This window comes from Nicotiana tabacum, chromosome 4, assembly GCF_000715075.1.
Source record: "Nicotiana tabacum cultivar K326 chromosome 4, ASM71507v2, whole genome shotgun sequence".
Taxonomy (NCBI): domain Eukaryota; kingdom Viridiplantae; phylum Streptophyta; class Magnoliopsida; order Solanales; family Solanaceae; genus Nicotiana; species Nicotiana tabacum.
Window position 1 is genome coordinate 67,736,805 of NC_134083.1, and position 19,948 is coordinate 67,756,752.

At 37.3% G+C, this 19,948-nt stretch overlaps 1 protein-coding gene across 1 annotated transcript; it reads right to left on the reverse strand.

The window, feature by feature from the left end:
- Positions 1-15,855: 15,855 nt before the first annotated feature.
- LOC107823242 (uncharacterized) lies at positions 15,856-18,009 on the reverse strand. Its single transcript, XM_016649867.2, has 3 exons — positions 17,635-18,009; positions 16,388-16,479; positions 15,856-16,177 (listed from the first exon to the last, which is right to left on the reverse strand). Exons 1-3 carry the CDS (start codon positions 17,861-17,863, stop codon positions 16,106-16,108), a joined length of 393 nt encoding a protein of 130 aa, XP_016505353.1. The 5' UTR covers positions 17,864-18,009; the 3' UTR covers positions 15,856-16,105.
- Positions 18,010-19,948: the final 1,939 nt, after the last annotated feature.

The following is a 19,948-nucleotide window of genomic DNA, read 5'->3' on the forward strand; positions in this document are numbered from 1 at the left end:
GATGATTTGGTTGTGCAAGAATATGATGGGATCTAAGCCAATGACGAGAATGTGAATGATGAAGTGAGGATAGACATTGATGACAACATGGAGGAGACACAAAATGATATGAACCCGTCAAGGGAACACGTGATAGACATACCGAAAATGGTAGTGCCCAAAGCCAAGGCCCCTTTGCCAAGGCCTCCTCCACCGTATCCTCAAAGGCTTGCAAAGAAAAACAATGAAAACAAATTCAAGAAATTCATTGATATGATGAAGAGTTTGTCCATCAATGCGCCTTTGGTTGAAGCTCTAGAACAAATGCCAGGATATGCCAAGTTCATGAAGGACTTGGTAACAAAGAAGAGGTCAATTAATTGTGAGACAATCAAAATGACACATCAAGTGAGTGCCATTGTGCATTCCATGGCTCCAAAGCTAGAAGATCCCGATGCCTTTACAATTTCATGCACTATTGGTAGTGCCGATTTCGCCAAAGCCTTGTGTGATTTGGGAACGAGCATTAATTTGATGCCATATTCTGTGTTCAAGACATTGGGTATTGGGAAACCAAGACCTACTTCCATGAGGTTTCAAATGGCGGACCGGGCAATGAAGAGGCCGCTGGGGATTATTGATGATGTTCTAGTTCGGGTCGACAAGTTCATTTTTACCGCAGATTTTGTGATTCTCGACTGAGAAGTTGACTATGAGGTGCCAATCATATTGGGGAGACCTTTCCTAGAAACAGGGAAGGCATTGGTTGATATGGAAGCTGGGGAGCTCACCATCCGGGTGGGCGATAAAAAAGTTGTGTTCCACGTGTGCAAGTCAATGAGGCTGCCTAATAGCAACGAAGTATGCTCTTTTGTGGATCTTGTGACGCAGGTGATTGTTGATGACACGAGTGCTATGATCAATGGGGGAGACCCTCTGGAAGCTGTGTTGTTGAATCATGAGGATGGTGAGAAGGCAGGCTTGATAGAATGTGCAAATGCTTTGCAAGGAATATGATCCTATATATATGGACCCCGTAAACTTTCCTTGGACCTTGAGAACCGGAAGACTCCGCCAACAAAGCCCTCAATCGAGGAGCCACCAACATTGGAGTTGAAGCCCTTGCCTTCACACCTCAGGTATGAGTTCTTAGGCCCTTGTTCCACATTACCTGTTATTCTTTCTTCATGCTTAACTAACGTGTAGGTAGATTCCACCCTTGCGGTGCGTCAAAGAAGGAAGAAGGCAATAGGATGGACTTTGGCTGACATTCAGGGTATAAGCCCCGCCTTTTGCATGCACAAAATCATACTCGAGGAAGATGCCAAACCATCCGTGGAACATCAACAGAGGTTGAATGGGGCCATGCAAGACATCGTCAAGAAAGAGATAATCAAATTGCAGGGGTTGTATACCCCATTTCGGATAGTTTAGGGACTTCGCCGGTATAATGTGTCACAAAAAGGGGGGTATGACTGTGATCACAAATGAGAAAAATGAGTTGATCCCCATCAGAACTGTTACCGGTTGGAGGGTATGCATAGATTATAGAAAGCTGAACAAAGTGACCTGAAAATACCATTTTCCATTGCCATTTCTTGACCAAATGTTGGATAGACTTACCGGGCGTTCTTATTATTGCTTTTTGGATGGGTACTCCGGGTACAACCAGATTCTCATTGCACCTGAAGACCAAGAGAAAATCACCTTCACCTATCCGTATGGCACATTTGCATTCTCACGGATGCCGTTTGATTTGTGTAATACACCTGCTACCTTTCAGCGGTGTATGATGGCAATATTTACACATATGGTGGAGGACTTTCTCGAAGTGTTCATGGATGATTTCAGTGTTGTGGGGGATTCATTTGAAGAATGCTTGAATAATCTTGACAAAGTGTTGGCCCGATGTGAAGAGACCAACTTAGTGCTTAATTGAGAAAAGTGCCACTTTATGGTCGAGGAGGGCATTGTCCTCGGCCATAAGATCTCAAAGAACGGTATTGAAGTGGACAAAGCAAAAATTGAAGTGATTTCAAAACTCCCTCCTACTTTCGTCAAGGGAGTGAGGAGCTTTCTTGGTCACGCGGGGTTTTACCGAAGGTTCATCAAGGATTTCTCAAAAGTGGTGAACCCCTTGTGCAAGTTGTTGGAAAAAGATGCAAAGTTTGTGTTCAATGATGATTGCATGGAAGTTTTTGAGCTTCTTAAGTATAGATTGACTACCACTCCCATCATTACCGCACCCAATTTGAGCTTACCATTTGAGCTCATATGCGATGCTAGCGACGTTGCGGTAGGAGCGATTTTGAGGTAAAAGATCAACAAGATATTTCGTCCGGTTTATTATGCAAGCAAAATAATGAACGACGCCCAAGTCAACTAAATGGTGATCGAGAAAGAGTTATTAGCCATTGTCTTCGCCATGGAAAAGTTCAGGCCGTACCTCATGGGTGCCAAAGTGATTGTGCACACCGAACGCGCGGCACTTCATTACTTGATGACCAAAAAGGAATCTAAGGCTAGGTTGATGAGATGGGTTCTTATTCTACAAGAGTTTGACCTTGAAATCATAGACCGAAAAGGGAGTGAGAATCAAGTGGCGGACCACTTTTCCCGCTTGAAAGAGGAGGGGAGGCCCCATGATGGCCTCAAGATTAATGATTCGTTTCCGGATAAACAACTCATCTCTGTGTCTTTGAATGGGATGCCTTGGTTCGCCGATGTGGACAACTTTATTGTGACCGGCATTGCCCCGAGTGAGCTCTTTTCTAACCAAAGGAGGAATCTCAAACGGGACATCTTGGATTATTATTAGGACGAGCCATATCGTTTCAAGATTTGCAATGATGGTGTTATCCGGAGATGTGTTCCGGAAGAGGAGCAATTGAGTATTCTTGAAGCTTGCCATTCCTCACCCTATGGTGGTCACCATGGTGGGGCGAGAACTGCTACAAAGGTCCTAAGCTGTGGATTCTATTGGCCTACCTTGTACAAAGACGCTAGCGAGCTTGTTAGGCATTGTGATGAGTGCCAAAGAGCTGGTGGAATTTCCAAGAAGAATGAAATGCCCCTCACCACTATTCTTGAGATTGATATTTTCGATGTGTGGGGCATCGACTTTATGGGGCCATTTGTGAGTTCATGTGGGAACACTTATATTCTGGTTGCTATTGATTATGTTTCCAAATAGGTTGAAGCTGTGTCTTTGCCCAACAATGAGGCATGGAGTGTGGTGGCTTTCTTAAAGAAAAATATCTTCACAAGGTTCGGCACCCCAAGGGCTATCATTAGTGATGAGGGTTCTCATTTTTGCAACAAAGCCTTCGATACTTTACTTTCTAAGTATGGTGTCAATCATAAGGTGTCAACCCCTTATCACCCACAGGCTAGTGGACAAGTTGAGGTCTCCAACAGGGAGATCAAGAGCATATTATCCAAGACTGTCAATGCAAATCGGACTGATTGGTCAAGAAAACTTGACGATGCTTTATTGGCCTATCGTATAACTTACAAGACTCCAATTGGTATGTCTCCGTACCGGTTGGTATTTGGGAAAGCATGCCATCTTTCGGTTGAATTAGAGCACAAGCCATGTGGGCGCTGAAGAAGTTGAACCTTGAATGGGATGTAGCTGCCAATCTCAATGTAGAGCAACTAAATGAACTTGATGAGTTCTGGTTCCATACTTATTCCAGCTCGTCCTTGTATGAGGACAAGATGAAGTACTTACATGACAAATATATCTGGAACAAAGAATTCAAGTAGGGTGACTTGGTTCTCCTATTCAACTCTCGGTTACAGATGTTTCCGGGAAAGCTCAAGTCAAAGTGGAGTGGTCCTTTTGAAGTAGTACATGTAACTCCGTTTGGTGCTCTCGATTTAAAAAACAAAAATGGTGAAATCTTTAGAGTCAATGGGCACCGAGTAAAGCATTACCTTGGCAAGATTGATGATAGCCACGTGGTGGCCTTGATCTATTTCAAATGATGATGGTAACATGCGTCGTGCCACGACGTTAAATCAAGCGCTTCTTGGGAGGCAACCCATGTGTTTTTCTTTCTTTTGATTTTCTTCTTAGATTAGGCATTGTTTTGGATTAACTTGTTGTGAAGTGTAGGTAGGAACTAGTTGTGCAGTGCAGGATTTTGAAAAGGAAAAATTTGGCCATGTGTTGGATCGTGGACCGCGCCCAAAATTTTGCAGTCCGCGTGAGCATTTCGCGGCCGCGGCCAATATTCCGCGGACCGCGCCCATGTGCTTGAAGCTGGTCTACATAAGGTAACATAGCGCGGACCGTGATAGAATTTCGCGACCGCACTCAGGTAAGGCGATGGGTTCCACAGTTGATTAGTATAAATAAGGGTTCCTTAAACATTTTACACTTTTCGAACCCTAACGTTTCACTACACAAAAAGCACTGTTCATCTCATCATGCTCTCAATTTTCATCTCATTCACATTAAGAGTTCATTTCCTACTACAATTTTACAACTGGTATGTTCAATTCCATGATGTGATTTTATCTTTTTCTTTTCTTTTCTCTTTGTTTTAATTTTTCTTTTTAGTTAGGGTTAGATGCATGCCATGATATCAAATTAATGCTTAATTGATACTTAAATATATGTGGGTAGTGTTTATATGCCTAATGGGGGCTGGAGTTAGTAACTTTGCATGGTTAATTGAACTAGTTTTTTCACACTTAGTGAAAACCTTAGTTATCAGTGTTCTTAGTAGCGATCTTCTTTGAATTTCGCGTCCGCGGTCCATTTTACGCGGTCTGCAATAGGGTATGCGGTCGTGTTCATATTTTCGCGGTCCGCGCTACCCCCAGCTTTTTGTTACTAAGTGATTGCTAAGAGTTCGCGGCCGCGGTCACTTTTACGTGGTCCGCGATTGGTCCTTCGCGGCTACGTTCAAGTTTTCGCGGTCCACGCTTGTGAACTTCAAAGATTCTGTTAATTGCTTTTGTGGCTGCGTTCATTTTTTTGCGGTCCTCGATTGGTCATTCGCCGCCGCGTCTAATTTTTCGCGATCCGTGTGTGTCCAAAATCAGAGAGTTAGTAGTTTGAACCTGACCTCTTCGCGGCTGCGTTCACTTTTTCGCGGTCCGTGATGGGCATTCCACGGCCGCATCCACTTTTTTGCGGTCCGCGATGCCCTGTTTTGCGAAGCACTGTTGTTCATTTCATCTGTACTGCTTTAAGGCATGATTGAACATTAATTCTAATTATCTTTCACTAATTGTGTATTGCAGAAAATGGTGCGATCTTGTGAATGAGCAGACAAATCAAAAGGGAGCGCAGAATCCTCCCGAGGCCGGGGCAAAGGAAAGCAGGCTTTGCCCTTAGAGCTCAAAGAATCATAAGCAAAAAAGCAATCCTCGCTAGACCTCCTGCCGAATCATCAGACACAAGTGAATATCTCCCATCCCGGGAGATTTCTGAGAGGGAATCTACACAACCTCAACAAGAGGCCCAATAACAACCCTACCGCCTAATCAATGAAGCTACCTCATCTTCTGGGTTGTCTGATGGCTCAGAGGGAGGTAGTGAGGCATCAGAGCCATCTTCCCCACCTGCTGCAACTCCGGCCTCAATAGCTGCTCCTATCAATGTAGATGAGGATGACGAGGTCCCGGATGACGGGAGAGGGGGTGATACCAATATGGGTGGTCTTGCTAGATCAAGGAAGCTCGAGGTGTGGGCGGATAGATTCGTGAGCGAGAAAGCATACCTCAAATTCCGGGAATGGTGACCCTAAAGGTCGCTCACCCTTGAGCGACAGTTTATAGAAAGAGATCTCCTTCCTCATAATCCAAATATCAAGAGACAGTTTGAGGAGAGAAAAGCATGGAAGTACTTCACTAACAAGGTTCCGGATGCCAATGAGTACCTTGTCAAAGAGTTCTACGCAAATGTTGCCCACATCAAAAAGGGCACCACTGTGACAAAGGTACGGAACTTAAAGATATGGTTTGATAGCGACACCTTGAACAAATATGCCGGTTTTGAGGATGTGGAAGTTGTACAGTATTTGGAGAAGATGGCCCTAGATAAAGCAGGCCGTCCTTAGCTAGCGGAAGTAATAGCCATTCTAGGGACAACACCGGCCTGGCTCGCAGCTAGAGTCCCAATCTCCAGAAACACCCTCAGCTTTGAAGCCAAAGGGTGGTGCACATTTGTATGCAGCCGGCTTGATCCTAGCCAGCATGATAGTATCATCCCACTCTCCCGGGCGATCCTAATAGCTTCCATAATGGCGGGGTATCCAATCAATGTAGGGAACCTCATGTCCCACCACATCTCCAAAGCAACCGGAAAAGAAGAAAGGTCCTACCCCTACCCCAACTTCATCATTATGTATCTCGAGGACCAAAGGGTAGAGGGGAGGCACTATGACACGAAGGTGAAGCCGAAGAAACCTTTATCCTGGTATAGTCTCCAAGGACTGGAAAACCCTAAAGCAAAGGTTAAAGCCTCTACCTTCACTGGCCAGTCTGAAGAGCCAAGGGTAGTGGCCACCGGGTCAGAGCCTTCCACAGTAGAGGGACCTTCATCTGCCATGCCTCCCCTTCATCCGGGCCATCCATCACTATGCCACTATCTGTGCCCTCATCTTCTACTTACCCCCAGACTGCACTGCGGGTTTCTCAGACCTTATCCTGCATCAACAACTGGATGCAGGCAGCTACATCAAAGCTGTCTGTCTTATCCAGTGCATTAGCAGCACAGTCAGCCCCAGCACAGTTTCAGGTACCTCCATCAGTGGAGGATTCATTGAAGGAGCTTCTGGATAACCAGAAGAAGCTCCTGGACAACCAAAATAAGATCCTGGAGACTTTGGATACTCATGGTAGGTGATCAAGGATCCGGGCAAGCAGGTAAAGAAGATGAGAAAGACTCAAGCCTCAAAGGAGTCAGTGGAGAAGCTGAAGAGGGAGGTAGAGAAGTTCACTTCTGCTGGAGATATCCCACTTGACTTGCTTATGGAGGAGACTGCCCCAGCAACACAGGCAGCAAAGCATGAGGCAGACAGAGCTCTAGTTAAAGGATTTATGGTCCCCCAGTCAGAGGATTTGGAGATCCAGTTAGAGGACTCAGAGGGAGCTGATGATCCTATGTAGTCCGAGGACCCCACTCATGTGCCTGACCCCATGCAGACAGAGACCACATAGGGAGTTTTCTTTACTCTCTAACTCTTCCCTGATCTTATTTTGATATTAGCATTGAGGACAATGCTATCTTTTATTTGAGGTGGGGGGAGGGGGGGTCCATTTTGATTTGGTTATGATTTGATGACATTGGTATGTAATAACTATGATACTATTTTTCTTTACCTTTATTTATCATTCTTTTTACTTTCGTTATTTTTCACTTTTGGTATGTATATAACTTTACCATTCAATGTATATATGCATTTCTATTTTGTATATATTCGTTACACTCCATTATTGTACATATTCAATTTACTTTCCGTAGTTTACTTCATAACTTCTTTCGTATTTTTCCTTAATAGCTTAGCTTCTTATTTCCTTTAGTAGCTTATTTTGAGTTTTTAGCTTCTTTTTACATTTTGTGTGATCAATAAGCCTCTGGTCTTCTTGATGCCACGGTTCTTTCCAAAGGTGGATGTTGTGTGAACCGGGTGGCTCTTCCCAACGACGGATGGCGTGACAACCTTCTTAAGGGATTGAGTCCGTTTTCTTTTTGCTTTGATATATAGTAGTAGTGAATAAAAGTGTCTCAAGTAGGCTTCACTTGGTACTAACACATTTACCTTCGACCTCATGGTTAGAGACAAGTTGATTGACAAAGAATAGCTCTAGTTGTGACCTTTAGACTCTTGAGTTGACTAAAACAATCATCGAGTGGTTTTTTGAGCCATTTGTGATCTTCAATCTTAGCTAGGGTTGTTATGGGCCCTCGACTCTGTTCTCTTTAATAATCCAGTAGCTTGAGAGGTGAGGTATTGAATTGCAAGTCCAAGTCCCGTGCCAATAAGTCTAGAACTTGCCCTGAATGTTTGTCTAGGCGAAATTCTAAGTGTAGCTCGACTTGAGAAGTGATTGTAGGCTCTCCTTGGTCCAATTTGAACTTTGAAAGCTTCCGTAGCCTACAATTATGATATCCCTAGTCAACCCCTTTGAGCCTAAGCCTTTTTCATTCAATAGCCACATTACAAGCTTTATCCGTTTTATAATGACCCTCTCTTGGCACCCAATCTTTCGTTAGCATTCATGATGAACAATTGGCAAAAGCATAAGTTTGGGGGAGAGACGAGAAAATTGAAAGTGATAAAAGGTTCAAAAAAAAAAGAATTGATGAAAAGAAAAGGCAAAGAAAAGGAAGAAAAGCCAAAAAGAAATATATAAAAAAGAAAGAGAAGGTTGAAGGGATTCAAAGAACATAATGATGAAAGTCAAGGAATGATGAGAAAAAGAGAAAAATGATTGTCATGAGTAAGAAAGAGTAATGGTTTGTCTCTCTAGTTCCCCTAAGGAAGAAGAAAAATGACTCAAAGAGTCAAGAAAGTATGAGCCGAAATGAGAAGATGGAGTGCTTAAGGAAAGATGAAACTATCATAGTTCGTTATGTCCTACCTTAATCCAAAAGCCTTCATTACATCCCTGCTAAAGCCCTATATGATTTCAAGTTGAGTAAGCTTACATTAGTGGTGATTTACATAAGGGGCAAGCTTATGGTACTTAGAGCCGGGCTTGTGGCATTCTTTTGAGAGTGATGAGCGCACTTCTTCACAATCCTTGTTTTGAGTGTTACATTCTAAAAAGTGAGATTTGCTCATGAAGAATAGAGGAGGAGGAGTTTGGAATCCACAATGACCTACGTGAGAGAACAAACTTCCTTGATGAATTGAGTCAACTTTTGATGCTCTAGTGTCACATTAGAACTATGGAACTCAAAAGGTCATAACATGACGTTGTTGATAATTCATTTGTGTTGAGGGTAATTGTTAGTCCCAATTGATGCTTGATGAAGTCACCTTAGGCCAGCTGAAATATGCTTTTCTTTTTCTTGTGGAGGTGGGAATTACCTTATTTTCTTGAGGATAAGCAAAAGCTTAAGTTTGGGGGAGTTGATAAGTAGAAATTTTAGTCTATTAATTGCTCTCTTTTACTTTTGTTTTGGGCCAAAAATACGTGAAGGTATTCCCGAAAACTAACTTAATATGCTTGTTTGCAGGAATTGTTCAAAATGAGCCAAAGGAGCCATAATCAACTCATCAAGGAGTCAAAACTTGAGCAAAAATCAAGACTGGGCCAAGAGGTGTAGAACGCGGACCGCGACAAAAAAGTGCGGCCGCGAAAGTATAAATGCGGACGCGGCCATTATTTCGAGGTCCGCGATATGAAGAATCAGAGAGATGGTTTTTGGGACACAAACATGAACGTGGACTGCGACAAGAAGATACGGCCGCGAAAGTACCAGCACGACAGCAATTGTAATTCCGCGGACCGCACTTGCTAAGATTCAGAGAGTGCATAATTCAAGCAAAAATGAGAAGGGTGGTCCGCGTCAAAGTTACGCGGCCGCGAAAGTCTCTCACGCAGACGCGGTGAAAATTACGCGGTCCGCGAAACAAAGGTTCAACCCCGGTCCAGATATGAAGAAACGCGGACCGCGATCAGAATTACGCGGCCACGAAAGCAAGTGTGCGGCCGCGGTCAGAATTAAGCAGCCGCGAAACTTTCGCAGGGGTATTTTTGTCCGAAAATTTTAGCTTAGTATAAATAGATTTTTTTGTCTATTTTAGGTTAGGTTATGTTTTTGCTGAGTACGTGAGACGGCTAGGTTTTCTCTTTTGGGCAATTTTGTACAAGTTTTGCCTTATAACATTAGATTTCCAACTTTTAATTTAGTATTATGGATTATATCTTCTCTTTATCTTTGATTTCTGCTATTATTATGAGTAGCTAGACCCATAGCTAGGGTTGTGACCCAACCCTAGTGTGGGTATTTAATGGGTCTTGAATTTTAGGGCTTGATTGCTTATGGGTTAGTGATATTTAGCCTAGTTCATGCTAGAATTGTAGAATTAGTAGTTGCAAACACTGATTCACACCTTTGTGACTTAGGCTCTTCTTGAGAAAGAGGGACTAAGTTTAGGAAAACTAGGCTAACAAAGAATTGGGGTGAACTCAAGAAATTGATAGCCCCAATAAAAGGGTTAAACCTAGAGATAGTAATACCCGACTTGAGCTAATATCACTTGTATTGCATGAATACCCATTTGGTCTTGAGAAAGCCAAATTGGGCAAATCACTCAAACTACCGAGAGGTATAGAGTGAGTACTTGGGTGTGATAGTTATATTACGACCCCAATCAAATCAAACTCGTCCTAGATTCTTGATACCCGTTAGATATTCACCTAAGCGGAAGTCACTACCCTAATCCTTTTAAACACTTGAAAGCTATCATAAAGAATATTGTACTTAGCTTTAATCTTAGCATACAATAGAAATAGAAATAGAAGTAGAATCGACACCATCATGTTTGAAAGTGCAATTAGGAACAACACACACATCTAGATTTAGATAAATACCTAATTCCAAATTAATTAACTCCCTGTGGAAATCGATCCCAACCTTGTTGGGTAAAACTGCATCGATCATCCTCGCTACTCAATAGTGGTGTAGATTTGGCAATGATTAGAAACTTCGCTTAACAGTTGTGCGATTTGTCATAGGCTTCTTATATCTATGAGAATAAAATGGGATGAAGTATTTTGATGATCTAGGTGAGAGAGAATCTTAAAAGATATTCTTTTAGGTGAGAGAGAATCTGAATAGAGAGATTTTAAGATATGAAAAGTTGTACATAATTTAATTAAAAAAGGTAAGGTTTTAAAATAAATTATAGTATATGTAATTTTGTGAAAGTTTGTAAGAAATTTAAATAAGTCTAAAAAAGATCGTATTCAATGTAAATTCCTCAAAAGGAAAAAGGAAGGGAAGATGACCATTTAAAAATTCAAAGAAAATGTATATTTTTTGTATATATATTTTCCGAATGTTATTACAAAAAATATACAAAAGTTCTTATATTTTTGTAATTACCGAATGTAAATAGTTTCGGGGAGCTAAAAGTAATTTTTGCCCAAAAAGGAAAGGAAACAAATGAGTCGTGCACATGGATTTCACCTTATGTTCTATACTTATAATTTGGGTTTGTTGGTTTGAACTTGGGATTTTTTCATTTCTATACACTATTTGAAACCTTATTACGAAAAATGTTCATGATTTGGTATTTACCCGACCTAAACACGTTTTAGTTACAAAATATATACAATCCACCTTAAAAGGCTCTCAATCCATTATTTGTGCTTTCAATCAAGGGATTTAGTTATACCTTTTTCCTTTTTTCTCTCCTCTCTCCCCTCTTCTCTCCAGATTGAGCTTATATTTAGGGATTTAGGTATAGAAAAATCGAACAATTAAAGCTGCAAAAGTTCCACGAGTAAAACTGTACCTTGATACAAGGAAGTAGACAATACATAAGCCATTGATGATGACATCCGCACACCACACTATACAAAAGTGAAATAGTCCAATATTAGTCATATACCCCTACCCTCAATTATGGACTTTATACTAAATACAGAACCCAAATTACCATAACAATATGCTCATCAAAACTGAAAGCAAGAAAATCATAAACCAGAGATATGGATGGAGGGAAAGGGGTTACATCAAGATATTCTTTAGTATCGAGAGGAGGAGCAAGCTCGCAGTAGGAGACGAACCCGGATATAATCTCAGCATCTAAATTAAGACCCGTCTCTATCTTGTTACATAGCTCCAGTATTGCTCTTTCCAGCCATTGCCCTAATGATTCCATTATTTCACTTTCTCTTCTCTAATTCTGTCCTCCTGCCTCACTACCGCGTTATATATTATACAATTTATCTATAACTTATCTACACTTTCATACATTATTTCTACCCAGTTATATACAACTACAATATCATACCACTTAAATATAATTTTTATACAAATTTTATACAATATGTCTTTTGTATATTTTGTATCTGATTTATACATAGTAAAAATAAATTTCATACAATTAAATATATATTATACAACTTATCTACAACCTATCTACATTATTTCTACCTAGTTATATATAACTACAATATCATACAACTTAAATACAATTTTTATACAATATTGTTCAACTTTCATACAATATTTAAATAAAAATATATATATAAACAGCAAAATATAATTTTTCTACAATTTTACTACAACTTTACTACAATTTCGTAAGTATAATATATGTCATGTCTTCTTCGAGTTTTAATCTGAAATTCAGCCAAAATCAAGTCTAATCTTCACCAAAACACCCTCTAAATTGAGATATAAACTCCAAATAATATTTTCAATTGTTTGCAACAACACCCAATCAAAACAAATAATGATTTTTGAAAACCCAAATTCGAATTCAAAGCTTCTCAATGGTTGTCAATGGTGGAATTGCGGCTCTCTTACTTGAATTAGGGTTGATCTTCGAAAGTGTTTTCTTCTTCAATGAAAGTAAAGCAAGCAACAGGCGTTAGTGGAGGTGTGTGGTAGAGTATTTAGAGTTTGAATCTATAAAAATGGAGAGAGATTTTTGAAGAAGAGTGAAAAAATGTAGAGGGAGTTTTGAAGAAGAGTGAAAACAGGCGTTAATGGAGGGAGATACTGAAGATACGTGGGGGGGGGGGGGGGTGTGTGGAGAGAGAAACGTGGGGGGAGTGGGATATAGACGTTAGAGTGATTTTAGGATTTAATTATTATCATTAAATGCCTAAAAATGTACATAATTGGTAATTTTATATATATTATGTAATTAGATTAAAACTTGAATAGGGAGGGTAATAAAGTTTGAAATAGTGTATAGGAATATAAAAATTCCTATTATAAGTACGTTTTAATGTCTAAGTATATATGTTCTTAAAGTGATTTTTAAAAAACTAAATATCTTGGATAGAGTCGAATTGGATAACTAGAAACTCCAGAAATAATAACCATTTTGACATCATAATCTCGGTCCTTGTTTGACATTATTATTATCATCTCCCCTAGCTAATCGTATTGAGAAACCAAACAACTCTTTCATTTTTGGAGAATTGGTACGTCCAAATGCAAGTAAAATGTGAATTCACTAGTATAATAGATGAATTTAAGTTATATACATAAAATATTAAAAAGAAATTACTATTATCTTATAATTTAATCGGTTATCGCAAGTTATTACTTTTTTTCCAAGTCACCATATTAAACTTGTGAAAGGGAGCCTTGGCGTAAGTAGTAAAATTATTGTCATGTGACTAGAAGGTCACGGGTTTGAGCCGTGAAAATAGTCTGTTGCAGAAATGAAGGGTAATGCTGCGTACAGTATACTTTTGTAGTCCGGCCCTTCTTCGAACCCCGTGCATAGCGGGAGTTTAGTGCACCAGGCTTTCCATCATATTAAACTTGTCATAAAGAGTTACTTTATACAAAGTCATAATTAGAAAGATATAAACTATACATAGTTTCTAATTAAATTCAATTACCATAAATATTTTAAATTTAATTTCTTAAGCAAGATTAGACATAAGAGTATGATAAAGTAGGTCAAGAAGTAGAAACCAAAAGGAAATGACAAGTGATAGGAACTAGTCCTATTTCTACATATGAGAGGTAAACCAAAACAAGTGGATTATCAAACATCTGCATTATATTTCATAGAAGCATTTGATGCTTCTCCTAATAATCACATCTTAGCTGCAACTTAGTTTAACTTAGTCCCTAAGTGGATCCAGGATTTTAAGAGGATGGGTGCACTATTATAAAAAAGCGAATCTAGAATTCATATTTGACGGATCTAACTATAGTCTCTTACTATAAATCCATTGCACTTTTGAAATCATTGGTTCAAAATTATATTCTTTTTGAAATTTTAGGGAATTTCACTTATATATTTATTCTTCATGCTGAAAATAAGACCGTCCTGAGTGGGATTTGAATCGCCAATCTTACGTGTAGAGATGCACCCAGTAATTATTGCACCATAGGAGTCTTTAAACATGGGTGCACACATCAAACCGGAAAACCGTACCAAACCGAAAAGTCAAACCAAACCGATTAAAAAATCCGATTAGGTTTGATATTGAATAAAAAAATCCGAACCAAACTGACATATAAATATATAATTTTTATATATACTTTTAAGACTTTATATAGAATTTTCTTTAAGAAATGTCTAGAAATATTTGGGATTATCTTATGGGATGTAATATTTAATAGAATATGAAGTGCTCCATTTTTATTAACTTTAAATAATGGGTTGTATGATCACTTTCTTATCAAGTATTATTAAAATGCGTTAATCTCTTTGTTCTTCCATATTCATATGTCAAGATCTATTAAATTCGTATATCTTTTTCGAATTTGAAGTGGTATTTCAATAATGTAAAATTAAATAGAACATAATTAAGTATCATATTAATTTTATGTTTAATTACTAAGTTCGGTTAACCTTGAAAGTGTACATCAAGAAAAACGTATTGTGAGACGACAGAAAATAACTACTATGTGTTATTAAGAAAATTCTCCCATAAAAATATTTTAATAGATCATATGTTTATTAATTTTTTTAATTTTTACTAAATATATATTTACTTATCAAAAATTTAACAAAGTAAGATTGAAATAATATTCATATAACAAAAACACTCGAAAGTCGAAAAATCCGACAAAATCGAACCAATCTAAACCGATATAGTTGGTTTGGTTTGGTTTTGATGGAAACTGAACCAACCAAGTCCATTACACTCCTAGTGCGCACACATATATTTAAGTAATTTTGAAAAAATATAATATTATTATACATGATTTAGGGAAAAAAGTATAGATTCACGTGAACCAATATGGGTTAACCTAGATACGCCCATGACTTAATCTATAGTGAAATTAAGGAAGAATATACTTGCATGCAGTTGCATGTTATGCGAAACTAACATATATATATATATATGCAAGACAAATATATTGCATTTAAACTTCTATCATTTACCCATTTTAGGTAATGTACATTCACTTTATAAATTTGTGACTGTTAAGGTTAAATTATTGATTTAATATAAATAGGGAATGCACATATAATAATTTTTCAACCAACTGAGGTGCGTAACAAAGTAACCCCAAGAAATGGACTACTCTTACGTACGTTCATGCTCCAAAATCATTGTACTCCTGGTTGTACAGATATCCCATTTTCATTAACAAGGGAACTCATAGCCGTTATCTTTGAACGTGCACAGAGTAAACCATGTTATGTGTAATAGCCCGCAAATATATAGTCGTGAGACCAGCTCAATCAAAGAGGTAGGCAAATGGGTATCAAACACTAGACCTCCTATTACTCAACCAACTTGGCCACCCCGGAAGGATACTTGCGTGGTCTTTTACCACTAATATTCTTTTGCTTTTAATTCTTATCCGGAATCTCAAGATGAGCGTAAAAGTTAAAAGCAAGCTAAGTAAAGCTATCGCATCACATCTAAATGCTCTTTTGACCCTAAAAATATCTATTACCGCCGCAGCCCTACTATATCATGCGCACTCACATCATAATTATTGGTCAAATAGATTGATGTCCTTATTATAATAAAAAGATTCCGCTCCTACATTTAATAATCACTTGCATTATTAAGTTCAGACAAAATATATGCAACGAAGACAAGTGAAAAGCAAGTGAGACTTACTCAGTTGATAAAAGTACCTGCATCCACGATTATTAGATTCTGGGTTCGAGTCACGCTGGAGAGAAAGTGTGAAAATAATATAGATCATTATAATTTGGGAGGAATTTTAAAAAAAGAAAAAAATAAAAGTTGACCCTTGACCCACACTTTAATAGGTTATTCTGTTACTTCAAAAGTACGAATTGATCAAATCATCCTAGCTAATCTAAATAATGTTAACTACTCCCTTGAAAAGAAAGGAAGGAAGAATGAAAGAAAAGTAACAAACACCACCTTCTATCCACACCATAGATTAATCAAACAAAAAAGAAAATTTGAAGAACAAAATTAAACTTAAGGGAAAAATAAAAATAGTTGCTCATTTTGCAGGTATCTAAGTAAGAGGAACATCAGGGTGACCTTCAGTATCCTTATCTCCTCTTCCATGTTCATATTGTGGGACCACCTGCATAAGGATAATTAACTTATCTTATTTTAATGACTTATCCAAATACATATCTTTTTTAGAATAATATTCATAGTGGAGTATATAATTATACATGCTGTCATATGGAATAGACCAACGTATAAAAAAGACACTGAATAATAAGACATGTTTAATTTATTAATACGGGGGAGAGGTTGACGTTAATGTATATATGAAACTAAAACCAACCTGATCTTGTGAGATAATGTCAGATGACAATCTTCTACTACTAGTTTTCTTCTCAGTAGCATCTATTCTGCTTCCGCTGCTCACGTTGATATCTTAGTATTTTGCAACATTTTTAAAAAAAAAATGATCAGACCAAATGTTCAAAGGCAACACTTTGTATGTCAGCTATACATGTAAAACATCAAAATTTATATTTATCTTAAGAAATTCATTAAATATGTATAGATTATTAATTTAAAATTCAGTAACTAAAACGAACTATAATTCTAAACTCATAAACTTTAAATTCTTAGTTATGTTATAACTTAGAGGTATATGTACAATGTACCCAAGGAAAAGATGAAACATGCATTCGAGTTTTGCGTTTTTCTCTTAGGCCGTCCTAGTTTTGGACAGCGAATCAAAAACGTTGCTGCTAGTACTCTGACAACCAAGAAAAATATCTTCGCTATTTTTTATTTTTATTCTTAGTTTTGAGTTAAAGTTCTACCGGCACGGAGCGAAATAGCCTAGTAACCCCTAAACTTGCACATGCCAGTTTTTAAAGCCGACTAACAAAATCCTATTATTTTTCATTTTAACATCTCAACACAATAAAATGCATATTAATGAACGTCTCCAATAGAGCGTGTATCTCAATAGTACTCGCATATATGATAAGGTACTTACAAGTAAATAGCTATGATAAATATATACTCCAATCGTAAACATTGTAAAAAAATTGAGTTTAATGTATATAATCCAAAAATATAAAATAATTTTTACACCGTTAAGTTCCTAACTAAAAACTAACTCCAACTAATCGTCGGTAAAAAAAAAGTGAGTGTTGTAGCTTGGAAAATAATAAGGCATGTGGATTAACTGGTAATTAAAATATACTTATAGTGTATTTTTTTTTTATTATGTCAGCATATATATAAATAAAAATAATGCAACTAACCTAATGTCACATTAAACTATAGTAAAAATGTAAAAGATCTTTCCACAGCTTGTACATATAACTTAAATCCTTTGTTTTTTAAATTATTCGTTTAATTATCATTGGTGGAAATGGTCAAGGGAGCTTAGAGAGAGTGTGGTAAATCATCTTTTTAGATCGCATAAAAGCACAGTGATTACCCGTTTTTAATTTGAACGATGCAATAACCCCAACTAAGTTGCACTTTATCTTTTTTTATCTTTCTAAAAACAGCACAAAACACAGAGTAAGAACTGGAGAATCATATTTATAATGAGTATATATATACCTGAAGTAGAAAATCTGCGACGTCTTTGATTAGGTGTATCAAGGGTTGAATCTGTACTGTCCGGCAAATGGCGGTCCAGTGGGAGAAGCAGCTGGCCGGCGTTAACTTTATTATTATTCTCCAACATTCCTCGAACAAACGATGCCTCTATTGAATTCAAGAAATGAACATGCCTTTCATTTGTCCAGTACAAACTTCCTTTACCATCTTTCTTCTTCTTCTGATCCATGTATATATACAATTATTCCGCGGGAGAAACTACTACCGGGTACGTAGATTCCGGCCGGGGTGTTACCGGAGGACCAGGTGGTCTGTTGGTCTGTTTCTCTTCTAAGCCTATTTTGGATATGCAGGGCTTTTTATAGGATAATCTGTACAATCTTGAGGGCTAAAATAAATTTATTTACGTTCAATATTTATACCAAATCAATAAATGCAATATATGTTTCTTGCATACACATTTTATTATTAAACTTATTTTTACTTTAATTTAACTGTTAAAATAAAATTATTTAATTCTGTGTAAAACTTTTGAGGCTGATAATTATTTACCATGGTGAGGTGGGGTATACGTACGTATTTCGTTGTCAAACATTTAAGCCACTATTACACTTGGGGAAAAAAGAACTGCTAATATCAAAAGAGTAGAGCAAACATCTACTCTCTTTCCTCACCTTCTTTTACTTCTTGGAAATTAATTATTTCTTTTATTGAGCATACAATGGCAAAAGGGTGCCTAAACTTTTGTAGCAAAATAGGAATATCGCACGAGCAGAATTGGTTCGTTACATGTTGCATTCGCTTGTAGACATATTTATTTTAATTTGTAGAGACCGGGCAATTACCACCGCGACCTTGTTGTCTTTTTATTCTCTCTATTCTAAATAAATTAAAGAAGAAAAGAACAAAATGATTTGTACTTTAATTAGTTCTATCGTGGAATTCACTTTCTTTAAAAGTAAAATTTCTTTGTGTTTACTATATCAAAAGAGAAGTTCCATGAATTTTTTCTCTTTTTGGTACAACTCTTTGCTATTTCTCAACAAATATATAAGCAGTCATGAAAAGTACATATAGTAGTGGAGACCATGAAAAAAAAAAGCAGTAACAATGGCAAAAAAAAAAAAAATTAAAGCAAAAAATAACATATAGTAATACAAAGCTAAGAATAAGAAAAATACGGGAGTAATATTAATATCTTTAGTATGGAGAAGAAAAACGTGTAACTATCTTGTACCTTAATCCCGGGCCTTAGTGAATTAGAGTAAAATACAAAATTGTAATGGACGTAATACTTGCTTGTATATTTTTTTCAAACAAGGAAGCTTTAGTAGAAAAAACTGTATATTTCTCAACAAAATCTCTACTAACTCATACTTCCGACCTTTTCTTTATTTTTAATTTTAATACTTGCACAAAGTCAAAGTAGTTGAATAACGAGAAAATTATGGTAATTTACAACAAGAGAGTACATATTTCAGAAAACCATGTGAAGAGAGTGAAGACATTTTCTATGTAAGGGTGCGACTTGCGAGTGTAACAAAACAATCTTATCGAGTTTAAAATATCTGTAGAATAAGACATGCTAGATATTTTGTTAGATGGGTTATCGTCAAAGAATCCCTTACTGAATCGCAAACGTTAAATAAAGAAATACTTTCAGCATCAAAAGTGCAGAACAGAAAAAATATCTCCTCCATTTATTGTCTTGAGAGATGACGATAGATCGATGGAAGGTGGGGAGATTGTGTTATCCAGTCGTGCTTTCTTTGATCTTTTCCTCTTGTTTGATATTATCGACAACATGTTGTGTTTTCGTCTTGGTGTCGTCGTGTGTATATATCATATCATTAAATACATTAGATATATTGAACATTTCTTTCACTAAACTATGGTTAATTATTGCATTTTTTTATCTTATTAAATCAACCAATCTTGATAAATTAATATAATTTGTTTACTCGTAAAACGGTACAGTTAAATTTGTTACGTGGTTTATAGACATTCGAACTGATTTGATCCAAAAATAATAAGGAAATAAGATTAAAATTAAGATTAATAATTGAAATTGAAGAAGATGACAAGCATGACTCCCAATACAATGCCCCCAAGGACAAAAGTGAAAGTAACGACAAAATGCAAGTCAAGCTGCTTAATTGAGAGCAAAAGTAATAGAATAAAGCTTTTGTATGCAAAAAATTTCGTCCTTACAATGGCTGCTCATGAGCCTGCTATTTATAGTTTTACCTAGGGAAACAAGATCCTAGGATCAATCTCTTATTAAATGATAATAAAAGAGATATTGATGAACGCG